This window comes from Chelonoidis abingdonii, chromosome 1, assembly GCF_003597395.2.
Source record: "Chelonoidis abingdonii isolate Lonesome George chromosome 1, CheloAbing_2.0, whole genome shotgun sequence".
Taxonomy (NCBI): Eukaryota; Metazoa; Chordata; order Testudines; family Testudinidae; genus Chelonoidis; species Chelonoidis abingdonii.
In genome coordinates, this window is record NC_133769.1 from 124,910,601 (window position 1) to 124,929,844 (window position 19,244).

Genomic DNA, 19,244 nt, shown 5'->3' on the forward strand with positions numbered 1-19,244 from the left:
GCCCCTGTGGTTCAGGGTTGAGAAGTCATCACTAGGCTTGATGGCCTCCTTAGGCCGGGGAGCGGGGGATTCTGCCACCCGAGTACAGGTGGCAGGGGGAACGCAGGCCCACCCACTCCACTGCGTTCCAGCCCGGGGCCCTAGTAGCGGCTATCACCACTAACGGTCAGTGGGGTTCCTGGCCGCAACACACTGACATGGATCCCGGCATACCTGCAGTCTGACTGGAGTCAGCTGCCCCCGGGCTACTTCCAATTTCCCCCTCTGGGTCTACCTGGTCTGTGGCGTCAGCCCCTGGGAAGTTCAGTAGCATGGGCTCCTCCCGGCCAGGGCTGGGCGGTAGGTCTGGCAGTACCTCTAGGAAGTCCGGCCAGGCCTGGTCCGGGGATTCCTCGGGGCCGTAGCAGGGATGGGGAGGCTCCGGCAGCTCCTCATCGTAGCGGGCGTGGGGAAGCTCCGGCCAGTCAGGGCAACAGCCCTGGGCCTCAGCAGCTTCCCATTCACGAGCACCCTCTGGCAGGTCTGCTCCCGACAGCGGCTGGGCTCCAACTGAGGGCTGAGGGCCGGCTGTTATACTTCCGAGTCACCTCCTGACCCTCTGAGGGGCGGGCTCACTGCTTAGTGGCCCCGCCCCCTTAAGTGTCTGATGGGGCTCGACCCTCCCTGGGGAGGAGGGGAGCCACACCGCCTCGTTACGCTGATCTTCAGCACTCTATATGCAGAGACTTTGTCCGAAAGGGGCCAGCTGTCAGTAACCAATGATGATTTCAATCTTCTTGAGGTCAGTTCTCAATGGATAATAATTTGTTCTAGATCTAGTCATGCAGAAATCTGCTGCAAAGTCCTGCATTTATCCCGTGAGTAAGAGCTACAGGATGAAGTCCTGAACCTTGAGTTTGAGTATCCAAAACACAATGGGTGGGGAACTTTTGTATAGCAGCTTGGTTTATTTCTCCTGTGGTATTTAAATCAAATTCATATTGAGGTAAAACTGCCTAGCCTTAGGTCTTGAGAAGTGCTGAATACATTATGAATGGTGAGTCAAGAGATTTGTTGTGCAGGAATTGTTTGGTGGTGATGATGTTATTATTTAACACTTCTATTGTGTTATCGCTTAAGGTCCCATCAGTTTGGGGCCCCACTGTTCTAGGTTGTGAACAAACATACAGCAAATGTCAGTGCCTGCCCCAAAGAGCTCAGAGTATAAAAGACACGATGTAAGAGGTTGATGAGTCAAGCCAGTGGGTCGAGAGCGGGGTTGTGGAGATGACAGGGTAACAAAAAGAAAATGTTGGCAATTCACAGGGAATGAGGATCAGTAATCACAGCTTAGCCCCTGTCTAGCTGTTGCCAGGCTGCAGTCTCTTGTTTGCATTATGGGAGCCTGGAGGAGTGACTTGACAGAGGATCAGGTGATGGCTTAATGGATTTTGAACAGGAGCTTCATCCACTCGATGGGGCAGCATGGGGGAGAGTGCCAGAAGCGGAGACTCAGGGGACTGAGGTTTGCCTCATTGGAGTGAAGGTGGGAGTTGACCTTGTGATAAAGTTAAAGGTTGGATAGGCAGGGTGAGGCTCTGTTTCCCCAGGTAGAAGGAGGAAACAGATTGTAGGCCTGTCTTGGAATGATCCTAATTCTCATAATAACTGATTCCGATGGACTTTTAGGCACCCTGAAACCTCTAAGAAAAGAAGATAGTTCTGAATTTCTAAAAACCACAAAGCCAGAGCATAAGGCATGCCTCGATACAAAGTGTGATTTATGCGTGGGCATAATAAAACTCCAACCATATTAACGACTCAAAAATGGAGATATAATTCAGGAGCGGATAAAAATTTGTATTAAATCAAATAAAGTAGAAATCTGCTCCAAGGCCCTGTGTTTGGCTTGGCACCAATTCTGGTATCACTGAGGCTTTAGCTACCATAGCGACATATTCTTTTGGGGCAGAGGGGAAGGAAGAAGAATTTACAGTAATACCTTCCACTGTTCGTCTAATTAAATCTCATAAGTTAGTGGAACGTGCTGGATTTATAACCATTCTCAATCCCAGTGGTTGCACTTGAAACTAATCACCCTCTTTAAAATAACATATTTGTCTGAATTCATGCAGCCATTTAAACATGCAAAACCTAGAGCTCAGTAAAATACAGGGCTGGAGCAGAGAGGAAGGTTTCAGAAGCTCCCATGTTGAACAAGTTTTCTTACCTTTGGCAAAGGCCACTTGCCAGCTCTCAAAGTTCTAAGAAAGGGGGAGCTTGTATGAAATTAGTTTCTGTCACTTTAATGCATCCCTCCCTTCTTGTACACGTATGAGGGGATTCTGCTTCAGGGGCTTTTGGGGAAGTAGGGCATATTTTAAAATACTATGGTCTCAAAGCTTCAGATGCAAATCACCACCACCACCACCAAGAACTGCTGACGTAAAAGAATCTCTGAGTAGGAAGAGAAAGCTTTGTGAGTACCCTTTCTTCCCTACAGCCCCCACTCTCTCCTCTTTTGTTGAGTCGCCCCCTCCCCTAAGTCTTTTATTTCTTGGGAACAGGCAATTAAGCAGCTCAGGACTATTATTTTAAAAAGCATTATCATGTGCTTGTGTCAAACTTCAGCAAGTTGCAAAGAAAAATATCCCAAAGGGGCGGAGGAAGTTAACTGTTCTTCCAGGATTTGAGATCACAGCACCCATGGTCTTTGCACTAATCACACTGCCAAAGCAATCTATAGGAGGGAAGAAAGGGAAAAAATGACAAGGTGGGGGATGGGGCGGGGGAGACAAACACACAGATCCCTCAAGCAGAACAAAAGACAGCAGTTCACCTACCCTCTATGTTTCTCTCTCTCTCTCTCTACCTCCAGTGTAAGATCTACCTTCTCTAGGCTGAGTAGCTTATAAGAGGAGGTTTTCCCTCAAACTTTTGCCACTTCCAGGCTGGGTGCTGTCTCTCTGTGTGTGTGTGTGTACACACCTACTGTAGATTGGTAGACACCATCCTTTGGAATTGCTACTGCCAGGTAAGATATGGTTTTAATTCTCCTCTTTCTTGAGATCCATTTTGCACAGGCTGGTGGGCTCATTTTGTTAAGTGCACAGTCCCTCCCCCTACCCCCCCCAAGTCCAGTTAATGCCCTTCTGTGTTGGATGGTAATAAATATGAGAGGGAGTTGATTGCCAAATTAGATGCACCTTTAGGGATCCTGTGAGAGGGAAAGTGTTTCTCGAGGTCTGGGGTTGGAAGGGTGAAATGAGTATCTCTTCAGAGGTAGTTGAGGAATTGTCTGGTCTGCTCAACCCTCTCCACACATACACACATGCACTTTTTCAGATCATACAGCAGGGTGCAGCGCTATATCTCCACCAGCTGGGAGGGTGAGGGAGCAGAGTGTCATGATTTGGTTAGCAGGGGTGCTATTTCTCTGCTCTTCAGGAAAAAGGACGTTATAAAAAGGGTTCCAGCACCCTGGATGGCTGGAGGGAGACGTGAAAATAGGAGGGTGAGTGCTTTAACCTCCTCCCTCATGGGGAAGGAAGCGAAATTGCTAGATACCATGACCAGTAAATCCATTAAACAGAATATCAGTCATCCATGTATGTCTAATACACAGCTGCCCCGCTGCTAAGCCAAGCTCAGCAGGCTGTTTCAACCACAAAATAATTAATTAAAAGTGCAAGAGTTGTTTTTTTCACTTCAATCTATTCATCTAAAGTCTTTTGTTTTCCTTTGAACATCGGAGAGGGCCACATCCCATCTGCTTTATTTACGTAAATTGTCCCACTGGCAGCAAATTTAAGGCAAAATGCCCTGGGTTTGTGCAGTTCCTGATTTGCCTCAACTGTGGTAAAATATATGAAAGCACAACAAAAACAAAACAACCCCCCCCCCACCATCTATCTCAGTAGAACCTCTATATAGTTTTTGGTGCCCACTTCAATAGCTAGTTGATTTCTATTTCCTACTCTTTTTCAGTCCCTCATAAATGACCCCAAAATGACTCAGAACTGCTAAATATAAACCAAATTCAAGGAAATGGCAGTGGTTAATAGTTAATGTCTTTATGCCATTTGAAAGATGCTAAAGTGCCATATGAATTCCAAGTGGCGCTGTTATTAGTAATTATGATTATGAATCATGATTCAGCCTCAGAGAAAGATAAATCAACACTACCTGGCCACCATCAGAAGCACTTGTACTAGTCATGTATATTTGCAAAACACTATCTACTGCCTATATCTCAGGGACCAAATACCTTAACTGTAACAGAATATACAAACAGTATTTTGGAAGATTGTAGGGATAGTGTAAACTAGGTAAGACTAAGTATGGATTATATTCTGTTATTCCAGATAAGACATCCTCTTGAAAAAATGAAAGTTCCATACAGAGATAATTGATGCATGCATTCTAAGTTTATCTAAGAAATATCAATGAGCAGGTTAGAATGTAATTTCACCCATTTTAATGTGTGTCTTAATGTCAGGGGATTATATTTTACATATTAGATTATTTTCTGTCATAAAGAATAGTAAAATTCTACAAGTGTGTGGTTGTACAAAGCTATGACTATTTATAAATTTGCAGGTGTACCTGTTTATCTCTGTTTTTATGATATACTGTAGCGTAGTTTTAATGATTCCACAGTTGAAACTTGTTGTTTGTGTCTTCTGCTAGAAATCTAAGCACTGTCAGTTACCATTAAAGAACTGTGTTGTATCAGATCATCCCAAATCAGTTTATGGCTCAATAACCCATGCCATACAATGTTCTGTGATTTGTTTTGAAGACTTAATATTTTAGATTGCATAGTGCCCTAATTTCAAGGTTTAGATAGTCTTTTTGGTTTCAAAACAAAAAATGTATTTTAATATTTGTACCGCAAATAATTGTTACTGCTGTAGAGTGGAAAGTGTTATGTTTTTGTAGCATGAAGATATGAGGGGTTGATCTTGCCTTATAGCCTGTTTTAAAAAAAGTCTTTGTACCAGGGGGTGAGTATATATGCACACACATACATCTCCATTTTTACCTCATTACTTACTCAGACAAGCTTCCACTGACTGGAAATTTTCCCTGAATAAGTACTGAGGAAAGCTGAGAAAGATGTTCAGGATGTTGCCCTCAGATGGATAGGAGATATCCTGCAAAATATATGTCCATATAAAATACACAGGGCTTGAATTCAATGTTACATCAGGGCCCAATATATTTCTAGGGGAAGGAGTTATTCAATATAATGCTTAACATTCCTTGCTTTGTACTTGTAAATGTAAAAATACCAGGAATGAAATGTACAACAAAATAGAATTTGGTGTAGTTTTGCAGCTCTAGACTGCTGCGTGCCAAGTTCTGAGTCATAGTCATCCAAAACAGTCATGTAATCAGGCCTCCGTCAGAGCTTGTTATTCAAGGGTTAGGGACTATACAGTAATGAAAAAGACAACATAAACATCTTCCTGGTAGTAATTTGTGTCACTACTGTTATCTTTTATTTTTAATGTGGGATTATTGTGATACTTGTAAAGTGAGGCATGGATAGCACCAGCTGGAGTGAAACACAGCATGGGAAGGTGTTGTGAAAGCTTCTCCAGGTGATATAGTTAATGGGCCTTCCCTGCTATTCCAGGCATGGCCTTTCCTTACCAGAGACTGAAATTAAAGCCTAATGGTTTGATGGCTTTTTTGATAATTCACAAGCAAAATGCATTTGGTGTCTTATTGTTACATCCATTGCTAAAGCACCCATTAGTTTAGTATTTGGGCATTCGTATATACATTCACTCCCGTACAATAGGTGCCCTGTAACAGTACTCACTGATGCCAGTGATATTCAGTTTTTCCATAGATAATTATTCTTTAATTAATCCATATCTTAACTCTTAAAATGAACATGTCTTATCTTTAATACCTATGTTCAGAAGATAACGCTCAGCCGTCTCATCTGGGAGCAAGTTCTTAGAAAATGTGCCTATCCCAAGAGATCAGAGTATTATTGAAATTTCTCAGTGATTGTTTTCTATCAGAATGCAGTCCACTTCATGGTCCCTCTGGAATATAGGTTGTAGATCTTCTGTGCCTCTGGTAGCAGTGTGGAGGACTTCACCCTCTTTTATTTCTGTACATTCCCTCTTGCTTCCAGGAGAATGTGGTAGTGCTGAAGTTCTCTGCCAGGTTCTCTTCCAGACTGAGGGACTCAGGAGGTTTCATGTGCTCCAAAGGTTGTTTAGTTCTGACACCATGTACTACAGGAGTGGGCAAACTTTTTGGCCTGAGGGTCACATCTGGGTATGGAAATTGTATGGTGAGCCATGAATGCAGTTGGGATGGGGGAGGGCTCCAGATGTGGGTGCGGTTCTGGAGCGGAGCCAGAAATGAGGAGTTCAGGATGTGGGAGGGGGCTCCAGGCTGAGGCAGGGGGTTGGGGTGCAGACTCTGGGGTGGAACTAGGGATGAGGGGTTGGGAGTGCAGGAGGGTACTCCGGGCTGGGTCCAAGGGGTTTGGAGGGTGGGAGGGGGATCAGCGCTGGGGTAGGGGGTTGGAGCATGGGAGGGGATCAGTCTCTGGTGGATGCTTACCTCAAGCAGCTCCTGGAAGCAGTGGCATGTCCCCCCTCTGACTCCTATAAGGAGGCACAGCCAGGCAGCTCCCATTGGCTGTAGTTGCCAGCCAATGGGAGCTGTGGAGGCGGTACTTGGGGCAGGGAAAGGGGCAGGGGCAGGGACAGTGTTTGGAGCCACTCTCTATGTGTAGGAGCCTGATAGGGGACACGCTGCTGCTTCCAGGAGCCATGCTGAGACACAGCATGCACGGAGTGGGGCAAGCCCCAGACCCCGCTCCCTGGCTGGAGTGCGGGAGCAGGGAAACCCCTGGACCCTGCTTCCTGGTGGGAGCTCAAGGGCTGGATGCAGTCCCTGGGCCATAGTTTGCACACCCTGGGTGTACTATGTATCATGTGTGCTTATGTGGCCCCCATCACCACAGTGTTTGAGCACCTCGTGCTGTATAATGTTTCTCCTCACACCACCATATGAGCTAGGGTTGTGCTATTATTCCTGTTACACAGAGAAGTTTAAGTCCACACTTAACCTGACATAGCTAGTGTGCTCAGGGGTATGAAAAATCCACACCCCATGAATGCCGTAGATATGGCGAACTAACCCCAGTGTAGATGCAAGTCGGTTGATGGAAGAATGCCTCCATTGATGGGAAAGATGGATTTCCTACAGCAACAGGAAACCCATTCCATCACTGTAGGCTGTGTCGATGCCACGGGGTTATGTTGGCATAGCTACAGTGCCCATGTGTAGACATGGACTGACTTGCCCAAAGTCACACAGTAAGTTTGTGGCAAAGCAGGATTTGAACCCAAGTTTCCAGAGTCCCAGGCTAGTGCCCTAATCACAGAATCAGCTTTCCTGTCTGACACACAGGAGTGCTGGCAAGAAAATAAACTTCTTTTCCAAGCCCTACTCAGGTTTTGGTCAGGGTGACAAAGTTCAATACCCTGTCATGTGAACACAGGTCATCAGCTCTTATTTCCACTGGCATGATGCAATGCTCTCAATGGAAGTATATTACTTCTCATTAATGGCCTCCTTCTGCTTGGTTGAGGCTCCAGACAGAGTGAAGGGCTCCATCCATTCATTCAGCAAATCTTTGCATAAAGTTGTATATCTAGTTAAATATGGACTAACGCTACATCCAATTGGCACCTAAGTTTCCAGAGACACAACCACTTATTGCACAGATGCCCTGGAAAGTTGTGACAATCTATATCTTAGATCGACGTCTCTATATCTATATAAGGAATAGCCAGCATAGACTTGTCAAGAAAAAATCATGCTAAACCAACCAAATTTCCTTCTTTGACAGGGTCACGAACCTAGTGGATGGGGGCGTGGAGCAGTACATGTTAATATATCTTGATTTTGGTAAAGATTTTGGCACAGTCCCACATGACATTCTCATAAGCAAACTAGGGAAATGTGGGCCAGATGAAATTACTATAAAGTGAATGCACAGCTGGTTGAAAGACTGTACTCAAAGAGTGGTGTCAAACTGGGAAGGTATAGCTAGTGGAGTCAGTTCTGGATCCGACGCTATTCAATATTTTCATTAACAACTTGGATAATGGAGTGCAGAGCATGCTTATAAAATTTGCAGATGACACGAAGCTGGGAGGGGTTGCAAGTACTTTGGCAGACAGGATGAGCATTAAATGACCTTGACTAATTGGAGAATTGGTCTGAATTCAAGAAGATGAAGTTCAATATAGGCAAGTGCAAAGAACTTCACTTAGCAAGGAAAAATCAAATGCACAGCTACAAAATGGGGAATAAGTGCCTTGGTGATAATATTGCTGAAAAGGTATAGAGATTATAGTGGATCACAAATTGAATATGAGTCAAAAATATGATGCAGCTGTGAAAAAGGCTAGTATTCTGGGGGTACTTACAACAGAAGCATCATACGTAAGACATGGGAGGTAATTGTCCTGAACAACCCGGTACAGGTGAGTCCTCAGCTGGCGTACTGTGTCCAGTTCTAAGCACTACACTTTAGGAAAGGTGTGGATAGAGGAGAGCAACAAAAAAGAGAGGGTTTTGAAAACCTGGCCTATAATGAAAGGTTTAAAAAACTGGTCTTGTATAGTCTTGAGAAAAGAAGACTGAGGTCGCACCTCAGAATAATTTTCAAATATGTTAAAGGCTGTTATAAATGAGATTGTCATAAACAGAGACAGTGATCAATTGTTCTCCGTGTCCCCTGAAGATAGGGTTTAATCTGGGCTTAATCTGCAGTAAGGTAGATTTAGGTTAGATATAAAGAAAAAACTTCTAACTCTAAAGATAGTTAAGCACCAGAATAGGCTTCCAAGGCAAGCTGTGAAATCCCCATCATTGAAGGTTTAAGAAGAGGTTTGATGAACACCTCCAAGGATGGTCTAGGTGTACTTGATCCTGCCATAGCACTGCGGGCTGGCCTCAATGACTTCTCAAGATCCCTTCCAGCTCTACATTTCTATGATTCTATAAAAGAGTGGCAGCTTTAACATTTCCCTATTTTTGGCCGACCTTTTCTGTTCTGTGAAATCTACAGTTGCTTAAAGGTCAGCACAAGAGATTAAAAATATTTCCTAAACTGCTTTAGGGACTGAAATGATTAACAAGGCACAGTGGTATGTAGGCATGGTTTAAGAATTGTGGAGATACTAATACTTGAAAACAAGATATTTGATTTTTAATCTACCTCCTTCTATTTACCTGTCAAGACACAGGTTCAGGCTTTTTCCTGTAATCGTTGACAAGATCATTGAGACTTATGGTCCCATCTGAACTGGCAAAGGAGCTAAATTTATCATAGCAAATTAAAGCCATGTTATTTTTCATGTTGCTTGTTGACTGGTATCAAGGAGGTAGAGAAAATCTGGTGGCACTTAAAACAATGAGCTTATCTATAAACCTAATGATCCCTGTGTGAAGTTAAAGAGCAATATTTACTCAACTGGCAATGCATGGTCAAATGCCTAGCAAAATCAAATCTATGCAGCACTGATAGGGAATGAAAACACAGTTGGTTTATTGTATATAATAGTAATTTTATCTTTCTTGTATAGGTAATCTGATTGCATATTTCCATAAGTTAACTTCTAACTCCCCATTTCTATTTTGATTATAAACAGAAAATTATAAAGCAGTTTTTTAATGTCATGTGCTGAGCCCCTAATTTACCTGTTTAAAATGTTCTTGGTGTCTTCTAGATTAGAAACAGGGAATATTATCATGGAGAATTCAGCAAAAGAAAACATTCAGTTGTTCTCAAAAACCATAATCCTGCCAATTGACAGGTCTTCATCTAAATCTGAATCTTCCGCTTCCAAGGAGAAACAAACATGCTGTGGAGGTATAAAGGTAAGGAAGAGCTCTGAATTTTACAGCACAGACCATTGAATGGCTGAAGTTTTGTTGCTGGATGTGGTTTTCCCCCAGTATATTTCTCACTGGAACATTACCCTTTTTCCATTCAGTGTAAAAGTGGTATAGATGGAGCTAATTTATGAAGTTCTGAAGCTGATTCAAATTGCCCTAACTTTTGGGGATGTTCAACTCTGGGGCTATGGTTCAGGCTCATGTGTAATGTGTGTTCAGTAGCCACTATTAACAGCCAATATTTACCCACAATTACCAGCCCATGGTATTTCCCGAAGTTAACAATAGAATAGTACACTGGTTCTCAACCTTTTTGTTTTTTTTGCAGAACACTTGATGATCTTCCCAAATGTCATTTGTACCATTATCTAACTACTGTAAAGTGCTTTGGATAAACGAGCTATATTAAAAAAAAAAACAACCTTAATAATCATGAATGTTTTTTTGTTCTACAAATAAAAGTGCACAACTAATATTTTAATATTGGTAGTATTGCCTTTCCAATCAGGTGGATGTGCCTTCTCTCCCCTGCTGTGGCAGCCCCTGAGCTGGGGCTGGGAAGGAAGGGGGGGTCTCTCCCGCTCTCCCCCACTGCAACAACTCCTGAGCTCTGGCTGGGAAGCGGGGTGGATCTTTCCCCCACCACAGCAGCACCTGAGCTGGGGCTGGGAAGGAAGGGGGGGTCTCTCCCGCTCTCCCCCACTGCAACAACTCCTGAGCTCTGGCTGGGAAGCGGGGTGGATCTTTCCCCCACCACAGCAGCACCTGAGCTGGGGCTGGGAAGGAGAGCCATCTCTCCCTGCCAGCCGCAGCCCTGGAGCTGGGGAAAGTCACCTCTTTCTCTGGCCGCCGCAGCCCTGCACATCCCAAATTCCCCCTACCCCGTCTTCTCACCCCTCTGGCCCCTCCCACCTACCCCTTATTCCCTCCAAGGCCACCACCTCACATTACATGTGCATCTTCTCCAGAGTTCAGGCACCTAATTAGGTGGGTGGCCCTGCATTCTCTCGTATGCGGCTGCCCAGGCGCGCACCTTAGAGGGAACTATCCGCGGACCACCTGAATGAAGCTCGTGGACCATTGGTGATCCATGGACCACAGCTTGAGACAGGGCCGGCTCTAGGTATTTTGCTGCCCCAAGCAAAAAAAAAAAATTGTCCTGCCCCAAGCACGTGCTTGGTTTGTTGGTGCCTAGAGGCGGTCCTGGTTTGAGAACCTCTGGAAAAGTAATTGTTTATAGCACCAGTGTGTGGGGTCAGTAAATGTCTTTTTTTTTTTTTTTTTAATTGGCAGCCTTGGTAACATAGGTTTCTGGAATTTGAAAAATGATTCCTACTACTTTACGTACATTTTGAACACTTGACTGATTGAACAAACGTGAATTTTGATTTGTGGTACTATGAATGAGAGAGCCCTGAAAGCTAACAGTAATGTGTGTGTGGTTTGTTTTTTTGTTTTTTTTTGGTTCTCATCAAACTCTGAGCCCACCCAAAATTGCTGTGCTTGAATAAGAGCACTTTCTTGTGAGTTCAACTTCAGCAGCCTCAGACTTGTGATGTAGCATTGCAATGTGATAATGTCACAACACATTCACATTACAATACCATTCTGGAAGAGCACTCCCTCTGGAAATCCAGCCCTGCACAAGTGGGCTGTAGAAGATCAGTTACTTTTTCATGCAACTGGTCTCTTCTTGCAATCTGCACTCCAGGGATTGGCTTCTGCTGTGGTGTGAGTTGAGTTCACTGAGGTATATGTGGTCCCAATCTGAATCAGAACATCTTTGGCTTTGCCTAATTCTTGCTCCCCTTCACATTCTTTATTCCCTTTGGTTTTCCATTGTTGCAGTGCATTGTTTCCAGTTACAATCTGAGCCAATATCCATAGAAAGAGTCCCATTGGTTTCAATGAGATTGGGGACTGTAAATAACAGCCTATAACAGATAATCTGCTCTGTGATACAATGATTCTGGTAATCTTGTACAGAATAAAATGACAATTTTGACAACATAAACTCCTGAATATTTCCATTGGTCTTATGTACCACCACACAGATATCCACTGATGGCTGAAAACTGAGCCACTGTTGCTTAGAAATTAAAAACAAGTGGTAATAATTAAACCTGCATTATAACAGCAATAAGATCATTGCCCCTCTGTTTGCTCCACAATAATCTGATTCTCTCATTGAATAAACCTTCAGTCACAGTTCAGCCACTCAGGAATCAGCTTATTGCCTCCAAAATACATTAATATTAGAGCTCAAACAATTAGTCCTGTTTGGAAATTTTGGGGCTATCATGCTTCCGGACCTGGAAAGCTGGATCAGTTAACCTCTAGAAAACCTGAATAATGAGGAGATTTGGCAAATTGGTTTTATAAACGGCCAGCCTTTCACAAACTTTGCACTTAGGTTTACTTACTAAAAAAAGCACCTGCTGATTTATGGTGAGGTCAACACCCAACTTTATCTATGTTTGGAAGTGAGCTGGAGAAGGATGGAACATCCTGGGCATTTCCACATTGCCAGTGTAATCCAGGAGCATTTTTGCTACCTCCTGATGTCAGGTTCCCTTTTGGGTAGATCCAAGACATTTAAGAAAACTGACATCAAAATATGTCTGAAAACGAAGAGGTTTAAAGTCCTATTTTCATTACATCATCTACCCCTGAAAATATTCATGTTTTTATATGACCATATAAAATCCAAAGTCATTAACGTGCACACAAAGGAAAAGGACAGTTATGCTTATTTTCCTTGGAAAACTTTCTGAAAGCCCTCCTGGTGGGAAATACTGTTCATACCATACAAAGTGGGGAAAGTTTTATTTAAATTATAGCAGGCACTTGGGAGATTTCCGCAGGTAGCAGCCCATGCTGGGAAGCAATGCAAGTGTGACACTGGGAAATTAGAAAGCGCAATGAGGAAGTTTGCATTAAACTTTAATACCAATTCTACAATCAATAGACCAAATTATGTACTAGGAGTGAAGTGTTCCTATGGAGCTCTTGATTTACCCTGTTTTGTGTAATTGCACTCAGGATAGTCATAAATGCACAGCATGGGGGAGAGTGTGGCCCTTGGTGTGTGTTATACATTGTGATGTGCATCATTGCTATGGGCTTTTTCCTACACAAAGAAAAGCCATATACGTGCAGTCAGCACAGCCTTTGTCTGAGAGTGAAAAAACGACGTGTGGCCTCCATTAGAAAGAACACAGTGTTTGACTCTATTCTGGAGCGAGTTGCATCCAACTGAAAATAACTAGCTGTGCAAAAAGAGATGTGGGGAGTTTCCATTTAACAGATACAGTACACAGAAATCTAGTCTGTGTTAGGGCTGGCCTTACTCATGGTACCACGTAATGGCTGGGTCCCTAGGTCATAAATCTCTGCCATCTTTAGTGTCCCCATCCCGGTTGTCACTCCAGCACAGTGGTGGTCTCTCTTCTGGCAGGTAGTAACTCATCCCTCTGCCCAGGTCTCTATTGAAGTCCACCCCTTTTGTCTAACAAAGTGTAGAAGTGCAACATCGCCCAGAAAGAGTTTCTGGCTCGGCTCAGCTCCGAGCCCCTGAAGACCTCACAACCTTACTTCAGGGCTTACAATGTCTTTATCTTTCTTACCTCAAGGAGGCAGAAGAGTTATGTCACCCTTGTTACCGGTTGGTAGGGGATCCCAGGCCTGCCCTCTCTGCAGGGCTCTGACCCAGGGCTCTGTGAGAGGCGGTAATACCAAACACCCAGGCTTTCTCTGACGTTACCTCCCTCTACCACTTCCTACCATTTACTTTCTCAGCTCAGCGCATGGTCATATTGTCACAAACAATCCAAGAAAAGCTAGAGTGCAGGGTTGTTTACTCTTTAAGGATCTTTAATCTGGTCCTCTTCTGCGGCCTTGGGTACCTGTTGCTTGTGGACCCCCCTTCTCTGCAGCAACAGCTCCCACTGTACCCTTACTTGGGCACTCTCAAATAGTGTCACCACTTGCTATCCCTTTCCACTTTCCGAGCTGTCTGGCTTGCTTTTAAACTCCTCCTCCTGATAGAGCAGGCTCTGGAGGTGCAGTGGGATGAGACCACTTGGGCCTAGAACTGCTCCTTAATCCTCTTCTATCCCAGTGTGGGGTTTATATACCCCATCATGCAGACATAAGAGAAAAACAAATATACACTGAAGTTACTATATGACAGGAGATTTGATGGGGGAAGGATCATCCTACAAAGGACATTTTTCATATGAAGCATTTTAAAATGAAGGTTTGAGGATGGCTCTGGGGATTGATAAAGGGATGCAGCACCTTTTGTCTCAGGCTCATTGGTTAACATCCTGTCCAGGTTAGGTTGTTTAAAGCCCCTGTTCTGCAAGTTGATCCACAGTAGGAGATTCTCCTGTCCTGGGTCCCAGTGACTTCAGTAAGAACAACTTTCAGGATAAGCGTTTTAAAATTATTGGATGGCTGGTCCCCTATATGAAATGGGTTGCTACTGTCAGTCTATTCCTGGGCCACCCAGAGGATTCAGGGGGCCTGGCGTCTTCGGCGGTGGGGGGGCCCCCCGCTTTGGCAGCAATTCGGCGGTGGAGGGTCCCACCACCAAAGTGCCACAAAGACCTGCAGCGGGGTCCCCCTGCCGCCGAATTACTGCCGAAGACCCGGCACTTCGGAGACGGGTCCCGCTTCAGTGGTAATTTGGTGGCGGGGGGTCCTTCCGGCCCGGGATGGAAGGACCCCCCGCCGCCAAAGACCTGGAGTGGAAGAAGCTCTGGGGCCCCGTGCCCCGTGAGAGTTTTCCAGGGCCCCTGGAGCAAGTGAAGGACCCTGCTCCAGGGGCCCCACTTACCCACCCCCCCAGGCAGCCCTGGTCTATTCCCTAGTGAATAAGTGTCCATATGAAAAAAAAATCCATCAAAATTGACAGTAATTGCTTCTCCAGGAGGATGAATTATCCCCGTACCCCTAGAGACAGAGTTTGCTTTGTCATTTTGTTGTCTCCTGCTAGAGATAATAGCAGTGTTGTCGGACAGTGAAGGAAATTTGAACTGCTGCTGTCCATGAGCTGTGGGTAAACAGAAGATTGTCAATCCAGCACCTTTCACAAACACAAGGAAAAATCTCTTATAATAATAATTAATAATAAAAGTATATATTTTTTAAAAAATCATTTAATTCAATTAATACAACAAAAATATTTGTTATAGTATGATCTTAATTACCATCGACTTCTCTCACAGATATTTCTTGGCGCATTATCCTTTGTTTACTTCGCTAAAGCATTGTCAGGAAGTTATCTAAAAAGTACCATCACCCAAATAGAAAGAAGATTCGATATCCCTTCTTCTTTGGTTGGTGTTATTGACGGCAGCTTTGAAATTGGTATGTGGTGCTTTCATTTTCAGACAAAACTAATGCCACATGTCATTGTGGCAAATGAGCGTACAAATCTCATAGACCTATTGAAGTTAAATGAGATCCATTTGGCAAGAGCAAATGTGGCCTTTAATATATGTTTACATTTGGTGTGACAATGATGAGACTGTGCTTAACATGGCCCCGATCATGTAATGATTGAAACTGTGGTGGTGACTGCTGCTTTAGAGATGGTTCTTGTTAGCACGGTTTTTCTGAACCAGCATGAGAGAAATGTGATGGCCAAGGTATAGACTACTCCCCTAGATAGCACAATGCAGGGTTGCGGCAGAGCCTGATTCACCCACATCATGGTCTGAGCTGGAGACATTTCATTTATCCATGTAATTCAGCAGTGGTGCCCTCAGTTGTATGCACTGTACTATTGGCAGTGGTGAGGAGTATCACCGCTAACAGCTGCCTCACTGCTAGTTCAGGTTTGGTTCTGCACTCCCTCTGTCATGATGGAGGGGCTGTGGGGCCAAACCGGAGTGAGCACATTGGGCAGGGGGAGGTCAGTGCTGTTCCACCTTGCGGCTGCTGCATAGTGAGGCAGGTTCTACATCAGGGCTTCCCGCAAGAAGCCTGCCCAGCCTCATCCTATCCCCCTCTCAGGGATGGGGGTGTGATGCTTTACCTGGGCAAGCCAGGCTGGGAGGCAGAGGCTGAGCCTAGCAAAGACTTAGGGTGTGGAAACCTGGGGCCAGCAGCTACAGAGGGTTGGCTCCACAGGTACTGATGGTGTGTAACATAGGGAAAAATTCCAGGGGGGCACCTCTGTAATTAAGTGCTGTGGTAAGAGATTTGCATACATCAGACCATGTATTATTCTTTCCTTAGGCAAGCCCAACCAGAGACATGTACTATGGAGGTTATTGGTTACCCTGAAGCAGTGTTAAAAGGGTTTGGCACTGGTGTTAGCGGTAGACAAAAGACAATACCTTTCTTGTGCAGTGTTCAGCCCTCTCTCCCCTGGCATTGTCACTGCAAGATCCCTTCCTGTATAATCCAGCCAGGACAGCTCTGTGACTTGGTAAACAGTGAGAATACAAAGTTCAAATCCTATATTGCCTCCATTGGTCAATGGATCAAGGGTACTGCTGCACTGAGATCTCCTGCATGACATCATGTAAAGTTACCATCAAACCTTTGGACTTATGTCAAAATTCCTTCAGTTTAGTGTTTTGTGGCATTTTAGCACTCCTGGGAATATAATATTGGCTAAGGTACCCAAAGTCCTATTACGTGGCTGCGTCATTCCCTCCCCCATCCCCTTTGCATTCCACCTCTCTGTCTAGTGGCTGCCATCTGCCTAGATCCTCATTTCCAGCTGCTTCTACAGGTGCCCATGTTCTTCCTAACTGATCCTGGACACTTGCACAACTATTTGGAAACAAGGAGGAGACCTACGACCAGGTGAGCAGCCATCTTTCTGTGGACCCCCAACAAGTGTTAGATAGGCCACGATTTGGGAATGACTGGTTTAGCGTATAGTTCACTTATGAATGTGTTGTAAATCCAAGTTACCTTTCTGTCTTTTTCAAAGGAAATCTCCTAATCATAATTCTTGTAAGCTACTTTGGAGCAAAACTTCATAGGCCAAAGATAATTGGAGTTGGTTGCCTAATAATGTCAGCTGGAACCTTTCTAATTGCGATGCCCCAATTCTTTATGGGCCGGTAAGTGGAAAGCAATCTGTTCATTCAGTTCAAAAAGAAATGCGCTAGCACAGTACTTACTTACTTCCCATGAACCTATTTAAACCACAGACACTGATTGTGGAAGTGCTGATGGGAACAGAGAGTAATATGGTTACTATTATTTATTGTTTATTACAAATAGATTTTATTACTATCATTGAGCAAACAATAGAAAAATATTCCATTAATATCCATGCAAATTTGAAATTCATTTCTGATGAGTTGATGTTTGTAAGCCCTTTCTGGGCATGATTTAAAGCCCATTGGAGCCATCTATGATAAAGTGACAAATAAAAACAGAAAATAGTGAGCAGGAAAGAACTATGTAGGACCCAGAGGACCCTCCCATTCTTTTGTATTCTACACTAGACCAGATTTGGGACTCAGAATACCAGGTGGTCTTCTGGGATGTGGTCACATGCACACTTCATACAGTACAATATTCTTACAACATACATTTACTTATCTAACCCCTCTCAACCATGTTACATATAACCTGTAATCCATGCAGCTTGTTGGAATCACCTTAATCAGATGCACCTGAGACTTCATTTAAGTGCTTTGGTACATGCATTTCTTCAGTGAGGATGCAATGAAATTTTTTGTTGTAATATATTGTAACGGGGGGAAGAATAAAGATGTCGATTTTTATACAGCTATAGGTATGAGATATTTTCTTCCTCCACCAATTCTACTGTCAGCATCTCCCCATGTCTACAGGATAAAAACCAAATACCACTCTCAGTCTTAGAAAGGTCTCAAGCCAAAATAAATGCAGGTAAGAATATTCCATTTTTTAAAAAAATATTGTGTATGTATGTAGGTGGGCCTGGTAGTACTGGCTATTATGAAGGTTGCCCAATACATCACATTATAAGACCCTGTTTTCTGTTGCCAAAGTTTAACTATTTGGGCTGAAATTCTGGTTTAGTAACTTGCCCAGCATCACATATACATTGCAAACTCTGTGGCAGAGGCAGGGATGGAATCCAGTTCCCCAGGGCAGCATTCAACTGCTGTAACAATAGGACTCTCTCTCTTCTCTCACTGTGTATCCCCTGCCTCATTCACTATGCACCTTTTTGCTTCTGCAACAAGTGAAGCAGGGGGGTGCCACAGACAACAGTCTCCTTCATTGCACAATCCTGATTCATCCCCAAAATAGCTTCATCTTGCCACACATTGAACAACAGAGAGAAAACAATATTAAATAGCTGCTCCTTAAGTGAACACCATCCATCCTGTGCTCCCAATGAGGCAGAGGCCCTATATAAAAAAATAAATAGCATGTGATCATGTAATTCAAGACTGTATCATAATGAAACACGCTCTAAGGGGCCAAAGTAAGGTTGCATAAGCAACCTTAATTCTGGCATTTCTTAAGTTTTGAGCACTGACTTTGTGACCTTAATAATGCTCTTTTAACATAGTTTGTGTGTTTTTTATATATATTATATTTAAAATTTATATATATAATATAAAAAACAAGATATATCTCAAGCAACTATGTAAAGTGTGACAAAGTTCCTCCTCTACTTTGGTGGATCCTGCGTTTATTTGGCAGATTTGCTCACCTCAGTGATCTTCCCCACAGTCTGGGTCAGCTTCTCCTGTGTCTGATCAGGAGTTGGGAGGTTTGGGGGAACCCAGGCCCGCCCTCTACTCCAGGTTCCAGCTCAGGGTCCTGTGGATCACAGCTGTCTATAGTGCCTCCTGTAACAGCTGCATGACAGCTACAACTCCCTGGGCTACTTCCCCATGGCCTCCTCCAAACACTTTCTTTATCCTCACCACAGGACCTTCCTCCTGGTGTCTGATAATGCGTGTACTCCTTAGTCCTCCAGCAGCACATCCTCTCACTCTTAGCTCCTTGTGCCTCTGGCTCCCCGCTCCCTGATTGGAGTGAGCTCCTTTTTAAACCGAGGTGCCCTGATTAGCCTGCTTTGATTGGCTGCAGGTGGTCTAATCAGTCTGTCTGCCTTAATTGGTTCTAGCAGGTTCCTGATTACTCTAGTGCAGCCCCTGCTCTGGTCACTTAGGGAACAGAATCCCCTGCTTCTCCTGGGGCCAGGAGTAGCTCCTCTCCCTTCGACCGCTCCGCTGTAGAGGAAGGAGGGAGAGGGCTGCTGCTGCTGCTGCTGCTGTTCCTGCTGGGCGCTGGGCCCTCGCTGCTGCCGCTCCTACTGCTGCTGCTACTGCTGCTGCTGTTCCTGC

The 19,244-nt window shown here is 44.2% G+C and overlaps 1 protein-coding gene across 1 annotated transcript in view; it reads left to right on the forward strand.

Moving 5' to 3' along the window:
- The first annotated feature begins 2,859 nt into the window (after positions 1 to 2,859).
- Positions 2,860 to 19,244, forward strand: part of SLCO1C1 (solute carrier organic anion transporter family member 1C1) — a 66,544-nt gene continuing 50,159 nt past the window's right edge. The window contains exons 1-5 of the mRNA XM_032796059.2: positions 2,860 to 3,013; positions 9,756 to 9,906; positions 15,156 to 15,297; positions 16,877 to 17,009; positions 17,687 to 17,808. Coding sequence (XP_032651950.1) covers positions 9,778 to 9,906; positions 15,156 to 15,297; positions 16,877 to 17,009; positions 17,687 to 17,808 — 526 coding nt within the window. The 5' untranslated portion in view covers positions 2,860 to 3,013; positions 9,756 to 9,777. The remainder of the gene's footprint in view (positions 3,014 to 9,755; positions 9,907 to 15,155; positions 15,298 to 16,876; positions 17,010 to 17,686; positions 17,809 to 19,244) is intronic.